The sequence below is a fragment of the Corvus moneduloides genome, chromosome 19 (assembly GCF_009650955.1).
Source record: "Corvus moneduloides isolate bCorMon1 chromosome 19, bCorMon1.pri, whole genome shotgun sequence".
Taxonomy (NCBI): Eukaryota; Metazoa; Chordata; class Aves; order Passeriformes; family Corvidae; genus Corvus; species Corvus moneduloides.
The window spans coordinates 10852853-10875159 of NC_045494.1; the positions used below are offsets into that span (position 1 = coordinate 10852853).

A 22307-nucleotide genomic window follows, 5' to 3' on the forward strand; every position below is an offset into this window, starting at 1 on the left:
GCTTCTCCCAGAAGGAATTAATAAAATGGAAATGCAGCGGCGGCAGGAGCCCACAGCACCCAAGTTCCAGCGTCAGGTGGTTGATGCAGGTACGGCGGTGTCGGGAACGGCAGGCGGGGCTGAGGGACAGGACCTGCCTGTGCCCGCTGTGGAAAAATTCCCCCGGGCTGCACTCCGAGCTTCCCGCGGAGCGAGCCGGCCTGGGAGCTCGCTTCTGGGGCTGCACCAGCGGTGCTGGGATGAGGGACACCAACTGGAACAGCAAGAGCGAGGCGGCAGCGCTGGGACCGCCCTCGCATCCCAGCGGGACACGGGAGCGGCTCCCAGGAGTCCCCCGGGCAACGGCGGCGCCTCCTGGCAAACACTGGCCGGAGCCGCGCGGATGGAGCCCGAGGGGGCGGCGGGGCCGGAGCCCCGGGAGGAGCCCCGGGAGGAGCCCCCGGAGGAGCCCCCGGAGGAGCCCCGGGAGGAGCCGTGCGCGGAGCGGGTGGCGCGGGGCGCGGCGCGGGCGCTGGCCGTGCCCGGGGAGCGCTGGCGGCGCTGGGCGCGGGGCGCGGCGGGGCCGGCGCTGCGGGGCTTCGTGCGGGGCGAGGCGGGGCCGGCGCTGCTCGCCTGGCGGGGCCCGGCCGGGGAGCTGGGGCTGCGCCCCGGGCCGCCCCCGCCGCCCCCCAGCGCTACCAAGGCGCTTTTCTTCCTCCGCCCGCCCGGAGCTGGTCCCGGCCCCGCCGAGCTGCTGTGCGGGGATCTGCCCGCAGAGCCCCTGGCGCACTTCGCCGCGCTGGTGGAGGAGGTAAGGGGGAAAAGGCGACGCCGGGGTCTGTAGAGCCCAATGAAACCTCCTAAATCCTGAGCCATGGGGGCTCTGGGCGTCTCCCAGTAGTGTCCGTGGGGGATGAGCCACGTTACACAGTCACAGGATGCAGTCCTGAGAATGAGAAGCTGTGGCTGCCCCATCCCTGGAAGTGTTCAGGGCCAGGGTGGACAGGGCTTGGAGCAGCCTGGGATAGTGGAAGGTGTCCTTGCTCGTGGCAGGGGATGGAACAAGATGAACTTTAAGTGCACCAGAGTCCCAGTTGTCGTTCTAACAACCCCAAAGAAAACCCCAAAAAGGCTTGACTGGTTATGACATGACTCTCATTAGCAGCCCATGTGATCTGAGTAATGGAGACCAAGCCTGCTACTATTGCAGTTGAAGCTGTTGAAGGTGAACTCTGTTTGCCCTGGGGTTGTGCCCTCTTCCCATGGCTCCCTGGACATGGTGGTTGCTGCTGCTGGTCCTCTTTGGTCATGGTGCAAAGAATTTTCAGCACCCTGGAGTGGCACCCTGGTGCTGGACTGCTTTGTTACTTTTCAATTCTGTATCTGCGTGTAGCTGGTTTTGTACCTTTATCCTCCCCCAAGTCTGGCCACATAAAGGCTGCTCATCACCAGGGGCAACCTGGCTCCGATCCCAGAGCAAGGTGACAGACGTTGTTGCTATCCCAGTGCAGAAGAGCCAGAAGCAGCTCATGTCCAGACAAGCCCAGCCCAGAGTTCCCAGCTGCAGGGTCAGTGCAGACCCTGGAACTTCCACTGATAAAGACAGGAACTGTATTTAGTGGGCTGCAGCTTGGGGAAATAACCTAAAACGTGGCTGTGCTGTACATGCCAGAGGATCTTCCCTCTGCACGTGGCGGGTGGCTGTGCAGGGACAGCCCCTGGGCTCAGCCCAGCCCTGCTGGCCTGTTCATCGTCACCTGCAGGGAACTGCCTGGGACGGTGCTGAATGTGGGTCTCCAGGCTTGGCCAAGCCAGGACCTCAGAGCCTGGTGGCCAGTCCATCTCCTGCAGCACGTTTTGTCATAGAATCATCAAATCACATCATGGTTTGGGTTGGAAAGGATTTAAAACTTATCCCGTCCCACCCCCTGCCACAGGCAGGGACACCTTCCACTAGCCCAGGCTGCTCCAAGCCCTGTCCAACCTGGCCTTGGGCACTGCCAGGGATCCAGGGGCAGCCCCAGCTTCTCTGGGCACCCTGTGCCAGGGCCTTCCCACCCTCCCAGGGAACAATTTCTTCCTAAATCAAGTCTAAATCTACCCTCCTTCAGCTCTTCTCCATTGCTCTTCCATGACTCCTGCTGTAGGTGATTGTGCCCATCCTGACCAACCGGAAGAACCATCAGGGCTGGCCACGAGTGGTGTCACAAGACATCATCCGTCATGTCCACAGCCTGAAGAGTACTGTCTTCAAGGTTGTTGGCCAAGTGAAGGGCAAGACTTTGCTGCCTCTTCCACCTGGCTCGGAGGGAATCGAGGACATTGATCCTAAAAATGAGAAATTGTGAGTACCAGCCCTTGCTCTCCACTGGATTTTCTTCTGCTGATGCATGTGCTGCTTCCTTTGGGGATCCTCCCTGCCAGACATGGGAACTCTTCTCACTCCCTGTCCTCTGCAGCTCATCAGACTGCCAGGGAGGGGTATTTTGCTCTCTCTGGTTCATGGGCTCTGTCTTTGGGGACTGTGCAACGATACAAGCAGGAAAAGCTCGGGAAGTGGAAGGGGATGTGGACACGCAGAGGAGGAATGAGCTGCTTGGATCACTGAGGGAAAACTCCAAACTCTGCAGTCACGTTGCTCCAAACCCTGTCCAGCCTGGCTTTGGACACTTCCAGGGATGAGGCAGCCACAGCTTCTCTGGGCACCCTGTGCCAGGGCCTCCCCACCCTCACAGGGAAGAGTTTCTTCCTAATATCTAGTTTAAACCTACTCTCTTTCAGTTTAAAACCATTCCTCCTTATCTTGTCACTCACTGCCTTTGTAAATAGTCTCTCTCATGGGTTTGATCTGTGGTTTTGAAACATGAATGTGGGCTGTAACTGCAAAATCCAGCTGCCCATTGAGGTAGATCCAACTGGGCAATGCACGTGGACAAGCAGAAAGCAAAGTGACTCTCGTGCTCTGTGTTCTGCAGCCTGGAGCTGATCAACAAATCCCTTGTACATGCCACCGAGTCAGCCATCATTGACTGGAGCCACCAGATCCAGAGAGTGCTGAAGAAGGAGTCCTCAGAGCCTCTCCTGCAAGGCAGCAACCCAAACCCGAGGGTGGAACTGGAGTTCTGGAAGAACAGGTGATGGTGAGGGGCTGGTGGTGCTGGTTTGGGTGGAGGGGGTGCTGCTGCTGTGAGCCAAGAGCAGCTGCTCGGGGTCATGCAGAGACCTGAACCCCCAAAATTGCTCCCACATATAAAATTATGATGTTGGAGTGCCTGGAGGTGGCTGGGCAGTTGGCTGGGTTTAACCTGGCCCCACCACAGTTCAGGGCTACACCATGAGGGGATTTTGTTGGAAGTGCTGCTTCCATCACTAGGACCAGCCCCAGAGCTGATGGGCTCTCTCCATGCCAGCAGCTGGCTGCTGGTGGTGCAAGAGCGGGGTTAGATGAGCCAGGGAGTGGAATTTCACCTGCCCTTTGTGCTGTGTTGGCTCAGGCTGACTCGAGACAGAGCCCTGCCCTCTGCAGAGCTGTCCCCAGTGCCTGCAGGAACTCCACCTGGCTCCTTGTGGCAGTGCCCTGCTCGCAGCAGAGCTGCTCTCATCTGAACCTGGCACCAGCTGTGTGTCCTGTGGGGCTGGTTCCATTTCCTGCCATCCCTGGGACTCAGTCCTTGTGTAACTGCAGAAAATCCTGAATCAGGCCCAGGGCAAGCAGGGGTTTGGGGCACAGCTGGTGCTGCCCCAGCTGGGCTGGTAACGTGTCCTGGCTGCTGCAGGTGTGATGACCTGGAGGGCATTCACAGTCAGCTGACATCGAGGAAGGTCAGGAACATGCTGGAGGTGCTGGAGAGAGTGCAGAGCATCTACGTGCCAGCCTTCCAAAACATGCTCATGGATGTTGAGGCAGGTGAGGAACTGGGACAGCTTCACTGTGGTGCTGACTTTTGGCCTTTGTTCACAGCCTGGGGTCCCAGTGTCCTGTGCCCTCCCTGCTGGGGTGACAGGGTGGCTGTTGGCCCTGTGGGAGGGAGGTGCTGATAGTGAGCATTTCTTCATCCTTGGTCTCAGGATTTGGGGTTATTTGCACTTGCACTTCTGGCACTTCTGAAAAAGCTGAGACAATTGGGATTGTTTAGTCCAGAGAAGAAAAGGCTCTGCAGTGATCTTAGTCTGACCTTCCAGTACCTAAAGGAGCTCCAAGAGAGATGGATTTTTTACAAGGGTTGGGAGAATGGCTTCATGCTGTCAGAGGTTAGATTAGATTAAATATTAGGAAGGAATTGTTCCTTGTGAGGGTGGGCAGGCCCTGGCACAGGGTGCCCAGAGCAGCTGGGGCTGCCCCTGGATCCCTGGCAGTGTCCAAAGTCAGGTTGGATGGGGCTTGGAGCAGCCTGGGACAGTGGAGGTGTAGCAAGATGAGCTTTAAGGTCCCTTCCAACCCAAACCATCCCATGGTTCTGTGATTAGATGATGACAATGATGATTCTCTTCTTGTTGGTCCACAGGTTTAGTTCCACAATGATGTCCTGGTTTTATTAATTAAATTTAATTAATTTGTTAACTCTGGTGTAGTTCTTCAGGGTCCAACCACACAGCTGTTCAAAGCTAAGCTGAAGGTTTCACCCAGTCAGGCACTCGTTTCCATGCTGGTACAGTCAGGACAGGTGGGACTGTGGCTGCCAGAGCCAAAACCAGGCTCAGCTGAGCTCAGGCCCAGCTTGGTGATCCTGCAGCCCATGCAGAGCTGCATTTTTGGAGCTGCCAGGCACGTTGTGGCCTCAGCCTGTGCCCAGAGCCCTGTCCCTGCTCCCTGTCCCTGGCCATGGAGTCAGTCTGTTGGCTGTGCTGGTTGTGCTGTGGGTGAGCAGGGATCAAGGTGATGGATGTTCAGCACGCATGGGTGGGTGCTTTGTGCTCACCAGGACTGTCTGTTCCCCTTTGTGCCAGCACCCAGCCCGTGACCCCCCCCACCCCCGCTCGATGGATCTCAGCCCTTCTCCCCTCTCTTCCCACAGCTCTGAGCGAGGCTCAGGACATCGACCTGCACCTGACACCCCTCCAGCAGCCCCTGGAGGACATAGAGGCTGCTGAGTTCAGCAAGGTGAAGCCTCTCCTGGTCCCTCTGCTGCACGTGGTGTGCTGGATCTGGGTCACCTCCAAGCACTACAGCGTGCCCTTGCGCATCGTGGTGCTGCTCCAGGAAATCTGCAACCTTCTCATCCAGCAGGTGCGTGGCTGTGGCACCTGTGTTTGCCACAGGAAGGGTTTTATGGAAGTCTCCTCTCTCCTGCTTCCCTCTGTCCTTCCTTGGCAAAGGGATTCTGAGCCCAAGAGGAAGGGTCAGACGAGAAGTCACCGTTTGCTGTGGCAGCAGAAGTGACATCTCCGGTGTGATGTGGCTCTTCCAGGCCGTGGTGTACCTGTCTCCAGAAGACCTTCTGAAAGGAGAGATGGAAGAGAGCCTGGGCAAGGTGCAAACAGTGTTTGACATCCTGAATGCCTTCAAAGGGGCGGTCGAGGAGAGACGGGAAAACCTGCACGTGTATTATGAGCCAGGCCAGGAAGTGAGGAAGTGGGACTTCCACACCAGGCTGGTGTTTGCAAGGCTGGACAGCTTCCTGAAGAGGCTGGAGATGGTGAAGGTGAGACTCTGGAGGTATTGCAGCCATCAGGAGAGCTCTGTAGCCATGAACTCCCTTGCTGGCATCTTCCCTCCCCCTGGCTTCCCCTGATGCCAGGGGATGGGGCCACTCTCTGTGCTGTGTGGGCCCCCCTGACACTGAGACCAGGACCTTGTTTGACCAGATCCTGCTCAGTGCACCTGTCAGATTTGCTGCTGTGTCCTTCTGCTCAGGCTGGTGGGTGTTTCAGTGCTCCCAAGAATCCTCTGGGACTTGTGCTCTTGTCAGGATGGGGGTTATGGGGCTGTGAATAAACCAGGACAAGCTCCTAGGCCTCCTGTGGCCCTCGGAGACACTCTAGAGCTGGGCATCTCCTGACTTGGGCAGGGGGGCTGGGGAGGAGCAGGGACACGTTCCAATTCCTCACCAGGTCAGTCCTTCACATCGCAGTGCTCTGTCCAGCTGGGGGGCTGTGGGGTGCCCCTGTTTGCTGTGAGATGGTCAGCTGGGGCAGGGAGCGTCCTGAGTGCCATCACCCCTCAGCCTCCAGCGCAGCTGAGGCTCTGTGAGTACCTGTTCTACACACACTGTGCACACCTGTGAGCTCTCCTGCAGTTTGCAGCTCACTGAGTCTGCTGTTCACCTCTTTCTGAAGTGAATCTGTTTAGGGATGGCCCGTTCCCAGCAGTGGGGTCAGATGGGCACTGCACAGGCTGCATTTGCCTATTCAAAGCCAGGTCCGGGTTGCTTTTCTCCTCCTCTCATCCTCTGCACTGCAATAGAAGGTTTTACTGGTTTCCCCATGCTGTGTAACTCACTCGTTCTTTGATGAGCTGTGTTGAAAACCACAGTGGCTGACAGCTATTTTTAAACTACTCGCAGTCGTAGAATCACTGAGTGGTTTGGGTTGGAAGGGCCCTTAAAGATCATCTCAATCCAACTCACTCAGCCCGAGCAGCCTGGCTGTGCCCATGAGCTCCCTCGGCCTGGCAGCAGGCACGGCTCTGTGGTGTCACAGCTGTTGTCATCTGCCTGTGTCTGAGCCTGTGTGTGCCTGCTCTGGCTCTGCAGGGCCTCCTGACCACGGCTCTGGACCTGACACAACTGGAGAAGATGGAGTTTGGCGGGATGAAAGGGAAGGCCCTGGGCCAGCAGGTGCTGGACGTGTACGAGGAGTTCCAGGAGGGGTACCAGGTGTTCTCAGAGCGAACCTACGACTGCCTGGACCTGGCCAATGTGGTAGGTGGGACCAGCCCCTGGGAATGGCAGCAGCACAGCCTCGCTTCCAGAGAGCAGCTCCCTCTGCAACGGAGCCCTGCTCCCTCTTTCCCAGCTCCTTCCTCCCTTTGTTATGGTTTGATCTGTCTCTGTTGGGAACAGGGAGCTGCTGGCCTTTCCTGCAGGCACTTGGGAGTTCCATATCTCAGAATCACAGAATGAGCCAGGTTGGAAAAGACCTCTGAGATCATCGAGTCCAACCTGTGACCCAACACCTCCTCATCAACCAAACCACGGCACTGAGTGCCACATCCAGGCTTTTTTTAAACACATCCAGGGACAGGGACTCCACCCCCTCCCTGAGCAGCCTATTCCAGTGCCCAATCCCTCTTTCAGTGAAGAATTTTTTCCTGATGTCCAACCCAAACTCCCCCTGGAGCAGCTTAAGGCTAGCCTACATTGCTGGTTCAGCGAGTGCATCTGTGGGTGTTTGGGGTGCTGGTGTGGTGTTCAGGCCATGCTCAGGGTCAGAGAGTGCAGAAATAGCCCAACTTGCCTCCAGGCAAAGGCAGTGCTTTTTGGACTGTGGGTCCATCCTGGAGGGCCATGAGCTCAGCCATGGGACAGCACAGAAGTGTCCTCAGCTCCGTGGGGCTTGCCTGGAGGGTGGCCAGAGGAGTGGCTTAATTCCTGGTGAGTAAGAAGAGGAAATATCTCTGGACTGGGAGGTGGCAGGCACCTCCCCGGTGCTTTCTCAAGCTCAGGACTTGCTGTCCCCTTCCCACAGGAGTTTGAGCAGGATGCCTTGGCTTTCCAGCGTAAGGTAGAGGACATTGACCGTCGGCTGGGCACTGTGTTCACCCAGGCCTTCAGCGACGCCGCGGACCTGGAGCACATCTTCAAGGTTTGTCTGTCCCCTCCCTTCTCTCTCGGTGAGTCCCAGACAGTGCTGGAGCTGCAGGCACGTGGGGCTGGGGTTTGCCCATGGGATGGACTTGGTTAGTGATGCTCAGACCCGTGGGTCCCTCACGAGCAGTGTGGCCCCGGAGCTGGGAATGGCTGGGAGTGTCCCTGCTCTTCACCTCGTGACACAAACAGAACAGGCCTGTGCTCAGTTTGGGGAAGAGCAGTCAAAGAAATGACTCAAATCAGGCTTTTGGATGGCAGGAGTTTCACTGATCTCTCTGGGAGCTGGGAGGAAATGCTCTGTGTAGGGTTTTCAAGGCCAGGTTGGATGGGGCTTGGAGCACCCTGGTCTAGTGGAAGGTGTCCCTTCCACCCCAAACCATTCTGTGATTCTTGGATTTCCTGGTGAAAACTGCTGTTAAAAGCAGGTGATCGTTGTTAATATCAATTTGTTAACACATGGATGCATTTCAACTTGGGAAACTGAGGTTTGCTCAAAATGAGGTGGTTTTGTTTACCAGTGAATCTATCCTCCAGAGAAAGTAAATGGTATTTTCTGAAAATATTCAGTATAATTGTAAAAAAAAAATGTAGAAAACGATAAGTGATAGGATTTATCCTTCTGAGTTGTTGTGGGGTTTTTTTTTTAAATAGCAAATTTTGAAGCACTTGAAGAATGCCAGCTGGAATATGGTTCCCCCACAGTCTGAGCATCTCTGTAACAAAGACATGCTTTGTGATACGGTTTGGTGGTGGGATCCGGTCAAAGGTTGGGCTCGGTGATCTTGGAAGTCTTTTCCAACCTTAATGATTCCATGAAAGGCAGGAACTGCTTGGCAAAGCAGGGGGAAAACCTTCCCTTTGCCAACGTGCCCAGCAGTGCAGGTCTTTGAGCTGTGGAGGAAGACGAAGCACCTGCATCCGTGGGGAAAATCCCAGTGGGACTTTGTGCAGGGGTGTGAACTTTTTCCCAATTCTCCCCCTGCACAGCTGCTGGCCATGTTCCGGAACCTTCTGGAGCGCCCTGTGATCGCTGCAGCTGCTGCTGACAAGGTCCCCGTCCTCCTCAGCATGTTCAGCTCTGCCCTGGACCAGGCCAGGCTCATCTACGCCGGGCACACCCAGGCGGGGCTGCAGCTCGGTGGGTGCCCTGTGCGGAGGAAAATTGATTTTACAGGAAATTGGATTGAGATTAATTGAAGGGGGAAAAGAGTTTGGTTTTGCTAAGGAAAGCAGAACTTCCCAAACTGCAAAGGTTTTCAGCTTCTGTAGTTCCTAGTGGGAAGGGAAATGCCTGGGAATGCTCTGTTCTTGGCATTAAAGCAGTGCCAAGATCCTTGTTTTAAACGTTTGTGTGTGAGGTGTGGCTGGGATTGAAGGCACGTGCTGAGCTTGTTTGCAATGCTGTGAATGCAGAGTATGCGAGGGGGAGGTGGGAATTAAGGGTTTGGTCAGCCTTTTCCAGGTTTGTTACTTCCTGGGAATGCTGGCACAGAAGCGAATAGGAAGACTCCTGTCAGATTAGGAGGATTAGGGTTAGGGTTAGGTTGTCTTCCTGGACAGCAGCCCATTGCCTTGCCTCAGGAAGACTGTTCTGGAGCCAGGCAAGCCCAGGAGGGGCAGCAGTGCTGGGACCAGTGCGGGTTAACAGAGGGAATGGGGAGATTCGTGGAGGGCAAGTCCAGCGTTTGCTGTGACTTTGGGGAGTGTTGTTCTGTGGCTCTTACACGGGATGGTCCCAACCAGAAATCCCTTCCTCAGTGCTTGTGGGAAGCAGGGAATCCACCCCGATCTCAAAATTCATCAGCTCTGCTTCCAGGACATGCCAGGCTCCTCCTCTGATCCCCTGTTCCAAATCCAGAGGCACAGGGCCACTTGTAGTTCCCAGACCTAGATCGTGTGACAGAGGTTGGATTTCGGGAGAGCAGCCTGGAAGCCAGGACGGTTTTGTGGGGCTGAGTTGCTGTGGGTGTCTCTGGGCTGGCAGTGCTCATGAAATGCTGTTTCCCTGTGCCCTGCCAGGGTTCCCGCCCCTGCACAAGAACGTCCCTCCCGTGGCTGGAGCGCTGGGCTGGGCGCGGGAGCTGCGGGCGCGGATCCGGGGGCCCTTGGAGCGCTTGAGGCACATCCCACGGCTGTGAGTGTCTGCTGCACATCAGCTGCTGTGTGAATGTCTGGAAATTTCATCCCTAGTCGATCTTTAGATGTTCTTTCTGTGTTGAATGCTATCCAATGGCTGTAGCTGAAACCATCCTTAGTGAAGAGGTGACAAGTGGGTGCTCTGGAGCCGTTCACTTCCCTGCCGTCTTTGTTTTTTAAAGAAGCTCATTAATTGGATTGGTTTTGAAGTGGCTGAGAGGCACACTGGGATAGTAGATGGGTTCTTCAGCTTTTAACACAGCCCGAGGTTGCGATTAAAATAGGTATTGGAGCCTTTCTCACTGTGATTCCTCTCAGCACAGTCTCCAGCACGTCCCTGGGAGCAGCCCAGCTCTTGGCTATTGGCAGAAGACAACTTTCTCGGCATGAAACAAAGGAACAATCTCCCAAGATCAAGAAAACAAACCAGGGCTGGAGTTCTCGTCACCAAAATCCTTGTTACTGTCTTGGAGATGTGTTTAGCATTGATTTTAGCCCTCTGCTTAGAGCAGTTAATGACAGGTCCTTCAGCAGGGTGGTGTGAGGCTCTTTCCCATGTGCAACTCGAGAGGGAGAAAGGATTGAAAAGGGAAAACGAAGATATGTGTATACAGGGATATATATGATGTATGATACATATAATCTATGTATTATATGTTATTGCATATATTTTATGTATGTTTTTTCCTATTCATGATGTGAACAGTCATTCACACAGCTGTGACCTGCATCTAGTGGAACACAACTGTGGCAGAAAACTGCCAAGGGTAAAATGTTGAAAAGTGATGTTTGGTAGCTGATTTTTCCAGCAGCCCTGGGCCCTTCTCCCCTCCTAGGTCCCCATTTTTCAGGTCAATGTGGGAACACCTGAGAGAGAGCACAGGGGGCTGGGCAGCCTGTGTGCAGGGAGAGGATTTGGGGTGATGTGGCGGGGTGAAATCCAAGCAGACTGTGCTTGCAGGCTGTGGGGGGCCTTGGGAAGGGGTAAATGCAGACCTCAGCCCCCAGGACTAAAGGTGACCCCTGTCTGTTGTGCTGCCAGGAGCCTGGACTCTGCCCGTGGAAGAAGGGTGGTGCAGAAATATGAAGAAATGAGCCGGCTGCTCGACAGGTACGGGGGGCTCAGGCAGGGCTGAGGAAAGGCTCCCCTTCCCTAAGCCACCTTCCAGCTCTTGGCAGCCCAGGGCCTGGGAATGTCCCTTTCTAAGCCCAAGGGAATTTCCTGCTGGGAGGGGAGGAGGGATCCTGTCACCAGGTACCACAGGTTTGCTGGGATGGCTTCAAATGAGAATCCTGCAGGGGAAGAACGGGGGCTCTGCAGCCCAGAACGAGCTGCTGCGGGGTGGAGGAGCTGCTGTGGTGGAAAACCTGGGCTGGGAGAAGTCTCTGTCCTCTGGTGCCCATGCTCTGGCTGTGTTTGCAGTGGCTGTAACGTGTATGTTCCACAGTCTGGGCTGGGAGTCACTGCCCAGGACTTGGCATCTCGATGTTTAGTGTTAAACCTGGGCTGTCCCGAGAGGAGCCTCTTCCCCAGGGAGGAGATCCCTGCAGGGCCCTGCTCCCCATCTCCAGTGAAAGGAGCCGAGAGCCCGAGCTGCTGGATCCTGCAGAGTGGATGGAGGGAACCCTGTTCCCATTACCAGAACAAGGCTGGGTAATTCAGCATAGCCTTTCAGAGAGGAGCAGCCCCACAGCTGGTCTGGGGTGGCCACCTTGGGGTGCTGTCTCCTGGGTGACATTTCCCAGAGCGCTCAGGTGACAGCGTGGTTCAGAAGTGACTTTGTCACTTGGGAGGCTGGGACTGTCCATGACATGTGAGATGCCAGGATCCCTCTTCTGCCCTCTGTGCTCCCATCCCAGGGCTGTCATGGTCTCACTCAGACAAGCAAGGTCAGACAAGCAAGGTCAGCTGCAGCCACCCCCAGCATCCCTGTGGCTTTAGGCATCTGTCCTGCTTTGGCCTTTGGAAACCCCCAGTTGCTGATATATCATGTTAGCCTAAATGCTTTGGAAAGTCTCTCTCCAAATCTGAACCCTCTGCTAAAACTGGTGCTTGGGAGGGCTTTGCCCTCCTGCCTTGATGCTGCCACTGTTTTTTGGGTGTCAGTGTCAGAAGCCCTGTTGGTTGTGGAGATGGCGTGGATGGGTTTTGAGTGTTCCTTCACGTTCTTCAGTCCTCAGAGTGGGCTTGGCTTCTACCCAGTTACACCTGCACTCTGCTGGCCTGGTAACTACATGGTGGATGTTTCTCTTTTCTGGCAGCTATCAGGAAAAGCTCTATTTAGACTGGTCCCAGACAGTCTCAGAAAAATCCCAGTACAACCTCACTCAGCCACTCATCCGGCGGGACCCACAAACCAAATTGATCAAGGTCAATTTTGATCCCCAGGTAAGACCCGCTGCCCCTCAGCTCTCCTGCCTCCCAGGGCATGTCCCCAGGCTGTGAGGGACATCTGGTGGGGTTGGCACTGGGTCTGTTCTCTGTGGTCTGTGGAGCCCCTCCCATGGTGGGTGACAAGGATCTGGCATAGATCTGCTCTGCCTGAGTACCAGGATTACAGTTGGAGCGAGCACATTCTGGTTGAAGCCAGTGGCAGGAAGTGCCTCAGGAACCAGAGGTGTAACTGGTGTCAGCGTGTCCAGACCAGGGTTGATACTGGTGTGGGGAGTGGTGGGACATCATCTACAGATGCACATTCATGTTGTGTGTGCCTGAAACCTGAGCTTCTGAAAGGGCATGAAAAACCCAGGGAAGGTTTATTTTGTGACTCCAGAGATTTGATGGAAGGTGGCACCAGAAGGAGCTGAGTCACTGGCTTTGGGGCCACAGTACTATTTTTTTATTATTATTTTTTAAGTCAACCAGCCCAGCAAACCAAGAGAACTGGAGCCATCTTATCTTTCACTCTGATAATGGCCAAGCTCTGCTTGCAGGCACAGCATTGCTGAGAGTTGTGTTGTGGGTCAGCCTTCATCTGAGAGGGGATGGCTGAGGGGACTGGAGGTGATGGTGGCTTTTAGATGCTGCCTAGGGTTTGCTGGTTGGTATTTAACAGAGTTGAGAAGAAACCCAGAGTCAGAGATCAATGGGAAACAGGTGGTACGGAGCAGGAGCTGCCCACACCCTTTCCAGCGTGCTGCTTCGGGAATAAACCAGCAGGAAAGCCCTGTGATGCTCAGAATGGACTGGAGGAAATGCTGGGAGCTGGGAGGACGGGGCTGTGCTCAGCTCTGTGCCTTGCTTCCCCAGCTGGTGTCGATGCTGAGGGAGGTGAGCTACCTGTGGGGCAGCGGGGCAGGAGCCATCCCCCCGGCAGCAGCTGAGGTCTATTCCTGCAAGGAATCCTTCCGGCAGCTGGTGGCCAGCCTGGAGCTGATGGGGAACAGCTACAACAAGGTCCTGAGGACGGTGCTGGAGGTGGAATATCCCCTGGTGCAGGGGCAGCTGCGGGACATCGACTTGAAGCTGAAAGAGGCAGAAGAAACACTGACCTGGAAGATGGAGGGTGAGCTGGCTGTGGGTGATGCTGGGTCTCCTCACATTCCCCCTGGTCTCTGTTCCCTGGTTCCCAGTGGCAGTTCCCAGTAGGACAGGGCACCCTCTGTCAGAGCCAGCGCTGGGGAGATGAGGAGCAGCCCCCAGCGTTCCAGCTCCTTTCCACATTCCCTTGATCCGCTGGGCAGGATGCTGCTCCCCTCAGGTTTAGCCCAGGCTCTGGGGAGAGGAGGCTCTGGTGGTCCCTGGTGTGGCTTGTTGGGATAGGGGGGAGATTGAGGTGGCTCTGCTGCTCGAGGTGGCGAATCTCTCACCTTGAGTGAGAAATACATGAGACCACGAGGAAAAAAATGTGAAGGGGGGAGTACTGGAGCTGGGCCCAGCAGCTCTGAAAACAGGTAATGAATCATCTCATCTTCCCCAGGTGTCTGGGATCACATCTCCGGGGTGATGGGGGATGTCTGTGATCTGGAGCAGAGGGTGCAGAGAGCCAAGGACAATGTTGAGGAGATCCAGAGCATCGTGCACTCGTGGGGGTCGCCCGTATTCGAGAGGAGGGATTCCAAAAGGGAGTCAGTGCTGAGCCTGGAGGAGTGCCAGGAGCGCCTGGAACGGCGCTGCAGCCTCGTCAGGGAGTCCGGGCAGAGGATCCACTCGCTGGTGAAGGTGAGGGGGCACCTTGGGGGTGGGCAGCTCCTCAGAGGCTCCGTGTGTCCCTGCAGCACTGAAAATGTCCAGAGCTGCTTCGCCTTAAAGCAACTCCCTGGTTCCATTTGGAAACCTGCCCCGGTGTTGATCGATGTTGGCTCTGAGGGGTGAGCTGGACTGGGGCTGTGGGGCTGGCACCGCTGGGCTCCCAGCCCGGGGCAGGACCGGCAGCAGCTGCAGCCCAGGGAAGGGTCTGGCTCCGACTCTGGCTGCTGGAGAGCCACTAGAGGGGAGTGGTGCATCGGGTTTGGGATCCTGCTCCAAGGAAAAATCCCCTTGGAGGTGTTTACCTGAGAACAGAGGCTGGGGCTGACCCTTCGGATCCAGGCTTGATGTCCCTCTGTAGAGCAGGACGTGGTGTTGACCGTCCAGGGAGAAGCTGAGTGACAGGAGAAAAGCTGCTGCCCAAACCTTGGTGCTTTCCAGTAGCTTTGCCAGAGCTCAGAGTCCTCTGCAGGCCAGGAGAAGGCCCAAAGCTGTGCTCCTCACCTGCCTGGAGCCAGGTGTTATGCATGTCAGGCATAGCCCCTGGCCTGGAGGGAGATGGGTTTTAGGCCCAGCCCTCTCCTGAGGGTCGCTGGCTGGCCTTGGACTCTGAAGAGAACCCGATGGGTTCATCAGGATGGGCTTTTGAGACCCCCCCAGTTCTCCCTGCCCCAGGGGAGCAAAGCAGCCTCAAGTCCTGTGGTCTCAGAGAAGAGGGAGGAGAACATGTGGAGGACCTTCTGAGGCTCTTCTGCACTCCATTTTCACCTTGAATTGTTCCTGGAGACCACAGAGCCCTTGACAGGAGCAAATCATGACCATGCCACCAGTAGGAAGGTCCATCTTTCCTACCCCTCCATGAGGCTGATACTTCTGTGCTGCCCAGCATCAGCCCTCAGGGGTGGGCAGGTCTCTTTAGGACACAGCCCTGCTGTGTGTGAAGGCATCTTCTTTGTCTTCCAGGAAAACCAGAGCCTCCTACTTGCCAACCCAGCATCTGATGCCTGGAAGGCGTATTTGGATTATGTGGATGAGATAGTCCTGGATGGATTCTTCACTGCCATCGAGTGCTCACTCAAGAACCTCCTGGAGAACACAGGTGATGCCTGGCTCCTGTCCTCTGGCTGCAGTGGCTGCTCAGCCTCTCCAAGGGGACGTCTCTGGTTGTGCTCTCTCACTCTCAGGAGTTGTTCTCTTCTTCCTGGCTTTCCTCTGGCACTGGAGCCTCCAGGAAGGGAGGGTGACTCCACCACTGGTCACTGGATTGCTCAGAGGGAGGGACGGAGGTGGCTGTGCGCTGTTGGCAAGGGTTCATGGATGGAGACAACAGAGGCATCCTCCCCTGTCTGTGCTTGGGCAGCTGTCACCTCCCACCCTCCCATGCTCAAAGCATCAGGGTGGCACTATCTTCCCTTTGTGAGGAGTCTCAAGAGCCAGCGCTGCTTCTGAAAGGCACAAAATAAAACCCTCAGCTGCTGAGCAGAGGTGAGCTGGGTTCAGGAGTCACCAGCCCAGCCCTCCTGCCTAGGGCCACCAGGGAGGTTCACTTGGAGCAGCTTGTGTCCAGCTAAAGCACATCTCCAGGAACGCTTCCCTTCTGGATGTGGAGGCACAGTGAGCCGGAGAATTGCATGCAGTTCTTCACCAGCTTGTTAAAAACTTGCATATGTTGTCACATTTGCATCTGCCTTCAGTTTCTGGTTGCTGTTCAGGTTTTTTTATGCCTTTCACCACTAAATTAAAGAGCCTCTTGGTTCCTGTTGTTTTTCTCCTCTGCAAGCACTTCCCTGCTGCCATTGTTCAGCTCTCAGACTCCCTCTGCATTAGCTGGAGAGCTTGGTCTCTTCAAGCCTTTCCTCCTCAGGGTGTTTTCTGGTCCTTAAATCACTTGTGTCTCATCTATTCTCCATGTCTTTGGTGGGTACCACAGCACAGCTGGTTTGCCAACATCTCCATGGGTTGTGCAGACAGCAGTGAGTGTGTCTGCCACCACACCCTCCTGCTGTCCCTGTAGGCCATGTGGTATCTTGTCGTAGGAGGTTAGTGGTGGCTCAAGATCCCTTGAGAAAGATCCTGACATCTCCGTTCTTCCCTGCCAGACCCCAAGGCAGGCCTCGCTCCCCTGTTTGAGGTGCAGCTGGATTTGGTGACCCCGGATTTGGTGTTTCACCCTCCCTTGGACCCTGGTGCCAAGGGTGGCTTCTGTGACATGGTGGAAAGTCTCCTCAACGGCATCTACCGCATCTCCTCGCTGGTGCCCCGGCTGGCCGCGCACAGCGGCTTCTGCCGCTACCAGGTCTGTGCCATGGGGCTTCCCCGTGCTGGGTGGCAGTGAGGAGGTGCCACGTGCTCCCACGTCACCATGCTCTCGTCTCTCCTCTCCCTTCTCTCCTTTCTTCTCTCCCCTCTCGCCTGTCCCCTCTGTGCCCTGTCCAGGCTGACCTGGAGGCCGTGTCTGACCTGTCTGGGATGCGCCAGGAGCTGCTGAGCCGCGCTCAGGCCGCGGCGGGCGCGTGCCGCGAGCACCGCGCGGGGCTGGAGCGCTACTCGCACCTGTACGGGGAGGACAGGAGGGAGCTGTGCCGCCAGTTCCTGCTCTACGGCCGCGTCCTCACGGCCGCCGACATCGAGGCCCAGGGCGAGGTCGGGGTCCCCGAGGCGCCGCCCACGCTGCAGCAGTTCAGGGAGCAGATCGGCTCCTACGAGCAGCTCTACGAGGAGGTGACGCGCATGCAGCCCGTCAGCACCTTCCAGGGCTGGCTGAGGCTCGATGCCCGGCCTTTCAAGGCAGCCTTGCTCAATGAGATCAAAAGGTGGAGCTTGGTGTTCAAGCAGCACCTCCTGGACCACGTCACGCACAGGTGAGAGCTGCTCCTGCCTCTGCTCCTGGGACCTGCGCCGGGGCTTCTCTTGTCTCGGCTGGGCTGTGTCGTTTCACACTGATGGCAGAGTCAGTGATAGAATCATGGAATGCCCTGGGTTGGAAGGGATCCACGAGGATCACCCAGTCCAGCCCCTGGCCCTGCACAGGCACCCCAACAATCCCACCCTGTGCACCCCTGGGAGCGTTGTCTGAGTGCTCCTGCAGCTCTGGCAGCCTCGGGGCCGTGACAACATCCAGAGCTAACACAGGAGCAAGAGAAGGGCCCCTGCTGCACGGCAGCTCCATCACATCCCTGTGCCTTCCGTGCCCTGGTCCCTGCTGGTGTGTGAGCTGGGAACAGTGGCATCACTTGGTACCACTGACATCCCTGAGCCGATGCCCCTGGGACCTGATGTGTGGTGTCAGACAGGGCACGTGTTTGCCCGCTCATCCCGAGCCAGATAATCCCATCTCTGCCAGGGCTCTGGGCTTCTTTACTGGATTTGGTGGTGGCCATCAGTAAATCTGCATTAATGAGGTTTCTAAAAGCCCATGATTTGGGTAGCCTGGCATGAGCAGTCACGGGGAGGTGGCTTCAGGCTACAAAAAGGAGGAGTTTGGGCTCCAACTGTTGCATTAACACGTGTTTCTCGCCTGAAGAGCTGCTTGGCTCTGTGCAGGACAATGCCTCAGGTGATTTATTGGTCACAGCTGAAGGGTGTCTTAGGTGTTGGATGCTCCCAGGGAAGTGTTCTGAAGACGAGGCTGCTGTGTGGGGTGGTGATAGGATCTCTTGTGTGCTTTTCAGCACCATAATTCTGTCAGATAATTTCTTTGCAAAGAGCTTTTGTGTGGCAGAGAATGAGCATTTAGGAGCTGTTATGGAGAGTCCCTGACTCAGCAGTTTAGTCTTTATTAGGTGAAGTATTTAAGGATACTTTTAGGCCTAGCAGCATCCAGAGAATTTAAGCAGGCACTTAAAAATAAGTGGTTTGGGAGGTGGAGAATGGATGTGCTGGGAAGGACTGGAGGCCCAGGAGCCCACTGTTGCTCTGCTGAAAGTGCCCAGCAGCTGGTGAGGGTAAGAACAGGATAAGCAGCTGAGGAAACGTGCCCCAGACACTCTCCTTGTCTGTGATGGTTTATGGCTCAAGGGCTTTGAGAGACAGGGATCTTAATTTTAAAGTCCTGGAGGGATTTTTTTCTTCGTGCCACTGATGTCCAGTTGCTTTTCTGAGCTGCTGTGAATTTGTACCACCTGCAGCAGGGAGCTGCCCTGGGAGGTGAGGCAGTGCATGAAGGACAGTCCCTGTGTGTTACAGCTTTGCAGTGTGTCAGGTTCTCCTGGGGAGCTTGGATTCTTGTGGTGGAAGAGATGGGGCGAAAACTGTCACAGAATCCCAGAATGGTTTGGGTTGGAAGGGACCCCAAAGCCCATCCAGTGCCAGCCCTGCCATGGCAGGGCCACCTCCCACTGTCCCAGGCTGCTCCAAGCCCCAATGTCCAGCCTGGCCTTGGACACTGCCAGGGATCCAGGGGCAGCCACAGCTGCTCTGGGCACCCTGTGCCAGGGCCTGCCCACCCTCCCAGTAAAACCTGTCCTCTCAAAGACCCCTCCTCCAGAGCCCTCCTGAGCTCACTGTCTCTGTTCAGGTGCCCTGTCTCCAACTTGAGAAGTCCCAAGCTGTCTTTCTGTTCCTTGAAGGAAGCTGTACCACATCCAGGGATACCTTGGAGCAGGAATTGCAGTTCTGAGGCTGAATATTCACTCCAGAGGAACCGCCCTCATCCTGTGCTTCCCTGCTTTGTGCTCCACAGCTTGGCTGACCTGGACGAGTTCATCCAAACTGCCGAGAGAGGTTTGAGCAGAAAGGTGGAGAAAGGTGACTATGGTGGCTTGGTGGAGGTCATGGGGCACCTGCTGGCTGTGAAGGAACGTCACAGTGCCACTGATGCCATGTTTGAGCCCCTGAAGGAAACCATTGAGCTGCTGAGGGCCTACGAGCAGCAGCTGCCCGAGGAAGTCCACCAGCAGCTGGAGGTGGGTGAGGACTTGCGGTGGGCACAGCAGTTTGCCCAGGAGCAGGAGTGGAGCAGCATCCCAGGGATATCCAAGGCCCTGCTCCCTGTCATTAGAGGGCCTCAGTGGGCAGCGTTTTGCTATTGCAGGATGTGCCTTAATAGCTCTAAATTTTGGAGTTATATTGAGATTTTTCTTTTAAAGCAGAGATTAAGCCTTTTGTTATGTGTGAAAAACATAGAATTGCCTGCTCCATCTCCCAGCGATTACTCTTGGAAAAAAATTAATGCATTTTCAAATCCATCTGTTAATTAGGTTGAATTATAATTATTTTGAAATAAGCTGGTTCTTGGCAGCTATGGAGATGGGAAGGATAATGTTGGCAGGGGAGTTGCCTTCTCACAGGACTTCAGTCCTCCTCTGGGTCAGACTACCAGATCTGCTTCACCCAGAGGACATCCCTGGGAGCAGGTTATGAGGGCGTTTTGGCACCTTTCCACATCCGGCTGTCATGAGTCAGTTTTCTTTTGGGAATTCCTTTCATTTCTGCAAAGGGGACCATGAGATGAAGGTTGTAAGAGATGGTGAGGTGCCCAAGGGGACAGAGACAAGCCCTGTCAGCAGTGTCTTCATCCACCATAAAGCCCAGCCCTGTGGGGAACCCAGCTCCTCTAAATCCCCCTGCCTGGGAGCTGCTGGTGTGTGCAAATACCTTCAAGCACCTGATTTATTTCCCTCGTAGAAGAAATGAGGATGTGGAGCAGCCATCCAGAGGCAGGAGATAGCAAGGGAGTTGATCTTCCTGGCGAATGACTGCAAGACTTGTGTGTGAATGATTCATTCCCTCCTGCATGGAGTGGGAAAAGCAGAAGCCCCTCTAGGCACCTCTCTCTCCGTGGCTGTGGAGATGGATGGGCTGGAGCTGCTGCTTGGTAGGAAAAGAAGGAAGCAGCTCTGTGACCTGCCGTGGTCATGGATAGTGATTTCTATTGAGACTGTAACAAAAAATGCCAGGAAGAGACCCCTCAGGAGGAGCTGGCCCTTCTCTGGCCATCTCTGCTCCCTCAGAGCTGCCTCCAGCTATTTCCCTTCTTTCCATGGTGGGTCTCCATTAATCTCCTCAAGAAGAAACCCAAAGTCTTTCCTGTGGGCTTGCACAGCATGTGGAGAAGAGGGAACTTGGGGACAGCAGAGCCCCTGGCAGTCGTAGAATTGTCAAGGTTGGAAAAGACTTTTAAGATCATAAAATCTCACCATCACCATGTTCACTGCTAAACCCTGTCCCCAGGTGCCACACCCACAGGGTTTTTGAACACTTCCAGGCTTGGTGACTCCACCACTGCCCTGGGCAGCCTGTTCCAATGCTTTACAGTTCTTCCTGTGAACTTTTTTCCTCATATCCAGTCTAAACCCCCCCCAGGCACAACTTGGGGCATCCCAACCAAACTCCCCAGCAGTTTTAGCCCCGGGAGCTGTTGCTTTTCCCGTTCTGTGGTTATCCATGAGCAGATCTCGCCCCGCAGAGCCCACCCTGCCTCCCAGCAGTGCCGTTGTGCCCGCAGGAGCTGCCGGAGAAGTGGAGCCAGGTGAAGAAGCTGGCTCAGGCCGTGAAGCAGCAGGTGGCCCCTCTGCAGGCCAGCGAGGTGACAGCGCTGCGCCAGAGCTGCGCCGCCTTCGACGCCCAGCAGCTGCAGCTCCGAGAGCGCTTCGGGAGGGAAGCTCCCTTCAGGTACAGGTGTTCCAGCATTGCACGAGCCTGGAGAGAAAAAAAGCTGTAAGGGCTCATCCCTGCATGTGCTGGGGATCCACAGACCTCCTCCCTGCTCACAGCCTGCGTGGCTGTGGTGTTGTGTCCCCGGGAAGAGGTTGGGTTTGAGGGGTGTCAGCAGTGCCACGTGGCTCAGCCATCAGGGTGTAGTAGAGACCTTTCATCTCTCCCGTGGCTCTCAGAGGCTCTGGTTGTTTAATGGGTTCTTTAGAAGTTGTTGCAATATCACTTACGAAGAATAAACATTTATTTCTAGGTTTGACACCGAAAAGCCTTATCAACTGCTGGATGCAAAGCACATGGAGATTAAACAGATGGAGTCAGCCATGACCTCGATTTATGAATCAGCCGGTCTGTTTGAAGTCACGGTGCCAGAGTATAAACAACTGAAGCAGTGCAGGAAGGAGCTGTGTCTTCTCAAAGAGCTCTGGGACATGATCTCCCTGGTGAACACCAGCCTCGATGACTGGCAGACCACCAAATGGGTGGATATTAACGTGGAGAACATGGATCTGGAGTGCAAAAAGTTCGCAAGAGAGATTCGGAATCTGGATAAGGAGATGAGGGCGTGGGATGCTTTCAGTGGGCTGGACAGCAAGGTGAAGAACATGCTGGCAGCCCTGAAGGCTGTGGCAGAACTGCAAAATCCTGCCATCAGGGAGAGGCACTGGAACCAGCTGATGCAGGTGACGGGCGTGAGGTTTGTGATGGACTCGGACACCACCCTGGCTGACCTCCTCAAGCTCAACCTGCATCAGTTTGAGGGGGAGGTCCATGGCATTGTGGACAAAGCGGTGCGAGAAATGAGCATGGAGAAGGTGCTGAAGGAGCTGAGGATGACTTGGAGCTCCAGGGAGTTTCAGTATGAGCCTCACCCCCGCACCAACATCCCCTTGCTGAGATCAGATGAGGAGCTCATTGAAACTTTAGAAGACAACCAGGTGCAGCTGCAGAATTTAATGTCATCCAAGTACATCGCTTTCTTCCTGGAGGAGGTGTCTGCCTGGCAGAGGAAGCTCTCCACCGCCGACTCCATCATCTCGCTCTGGTTTGAGGTGCAGCGCTCGTGGTCTCACCTGGAGAGCATTTTCATAGGCTCAGAAGATATCCGGGCACAGCTTCCCCAGGTATGAGCCCCCAAATCCCAGATTTCCTGTTCGGAAAGTGCTGTAGAGGAGGCTCCATTATTAAATGGGGTTATATATGCCAAGTTCCCCAAAGCAGGGCTGTTCTCCTGCTTCTGGAGGCTCCCTCCGTGCTCTGGTTGTTCCCCCAGTGCTGCCCCAGGATGGTTTTGTACCCCAGGCTGTGCTTGAGCCGTGCTGAGGGGCTGGTCTCCCTGCCACCACTGCATGGCAAACACAGAGTTCCTGGGGACTGAGCAGGAGCTGTTGCCTTCCTTCAGTGCTGCAGGCGTGTTCCCTCTTCCGTCGGAGGGGAGAGGAGCGAGATCATTACTCAGACACTGCAAATCATCAAACAGAGCTGGCCCAGGCAGCTTTGGCAGCTTCCCCTCCTGGCCTTCCACACTGGTGCTGGGGGAGAGCTGCTCTTCTCCTGCTCTGGGAAATGGAGCAGAGCTGGTGCTCTTCTACTTGTGCTTC

General features: G+C 55.6%; 1 protein-coding gene across 3 annotated transcripts in view; it reads left to right on the plus strand.

The window, feature by feature from the left end:
* The first annotated feature begins 3036 nt into the window (after positions 1 to 3036).
* Positions 3037 to 22307, plus strand: part of DNAH9 (dynein axonemal heavy chain 9) — a 149585-nt gene continuing 130314 nt past the window's right edge. For all 3 annotated transcript variants that reach the window (XM_032129150.1, XM_032129151.1, XM_032129152.1), the window contains exons 1-18: positions 3037 to 3113; positions 3756 to 3886; positions 4995 to 5206; positions 5388 to 5621; positions 6672 to 6839; positions 7606 to 7722; positions 8715 to 8865; positions 9747 to 9861; positions 10906 to 10974; positions 12126 to 12252; positions 13114 to 13369; positions 13784 to 14025; positions 15016 to 15151; positions 16152 to 16348; positions 16489 to 16913; positions 18734 to 18956; positions 20498 to 20664; positions 20960 to 21830. In XM_032129150.1, coding sequence (XP_031985041.1) covers positions 3811 to 3886; positions 4995 to 5206; positions 5388 to 5621; positions 6672 to 6839; positions 7606 to 7722; positions 8715 to 8865; positions 9747 to 9861; positions 10906 to 10974; positions 12126 to 12252; positions 13114 to 13369; positions 13784 to 14025; positions 15016 to 15151; positions 16152 to 16348; positions 16489 to 16913; positions 18734 to 18956; positions 20498 to 20664; positions 20960 to 21830 — 3786 coding nt within the window. In that variant the 5' untranslated portion in view covers positions 3037 to 3113; positions 3756 to 3810. The remainder of the gene's footprint in view (positions 3114 to 3755; positions 3887 to 4994; positions 5207 to 5387; positions 5622 to 6671; positions 6840 to 7605; positions 7723 to 8714; positions 8866 to 9746; positions 9862 to 10905; positions 10975 to 12125; positions 12253 to 13113; positions 13370 to 13783; positions 14026 to 15015; positions 15152 to 16151; positions 16349 to 16488; positions 16914 to 18733; positions 18957 to 20497; positions 20665 to 20959; positions 21831 to 22307) is intronic.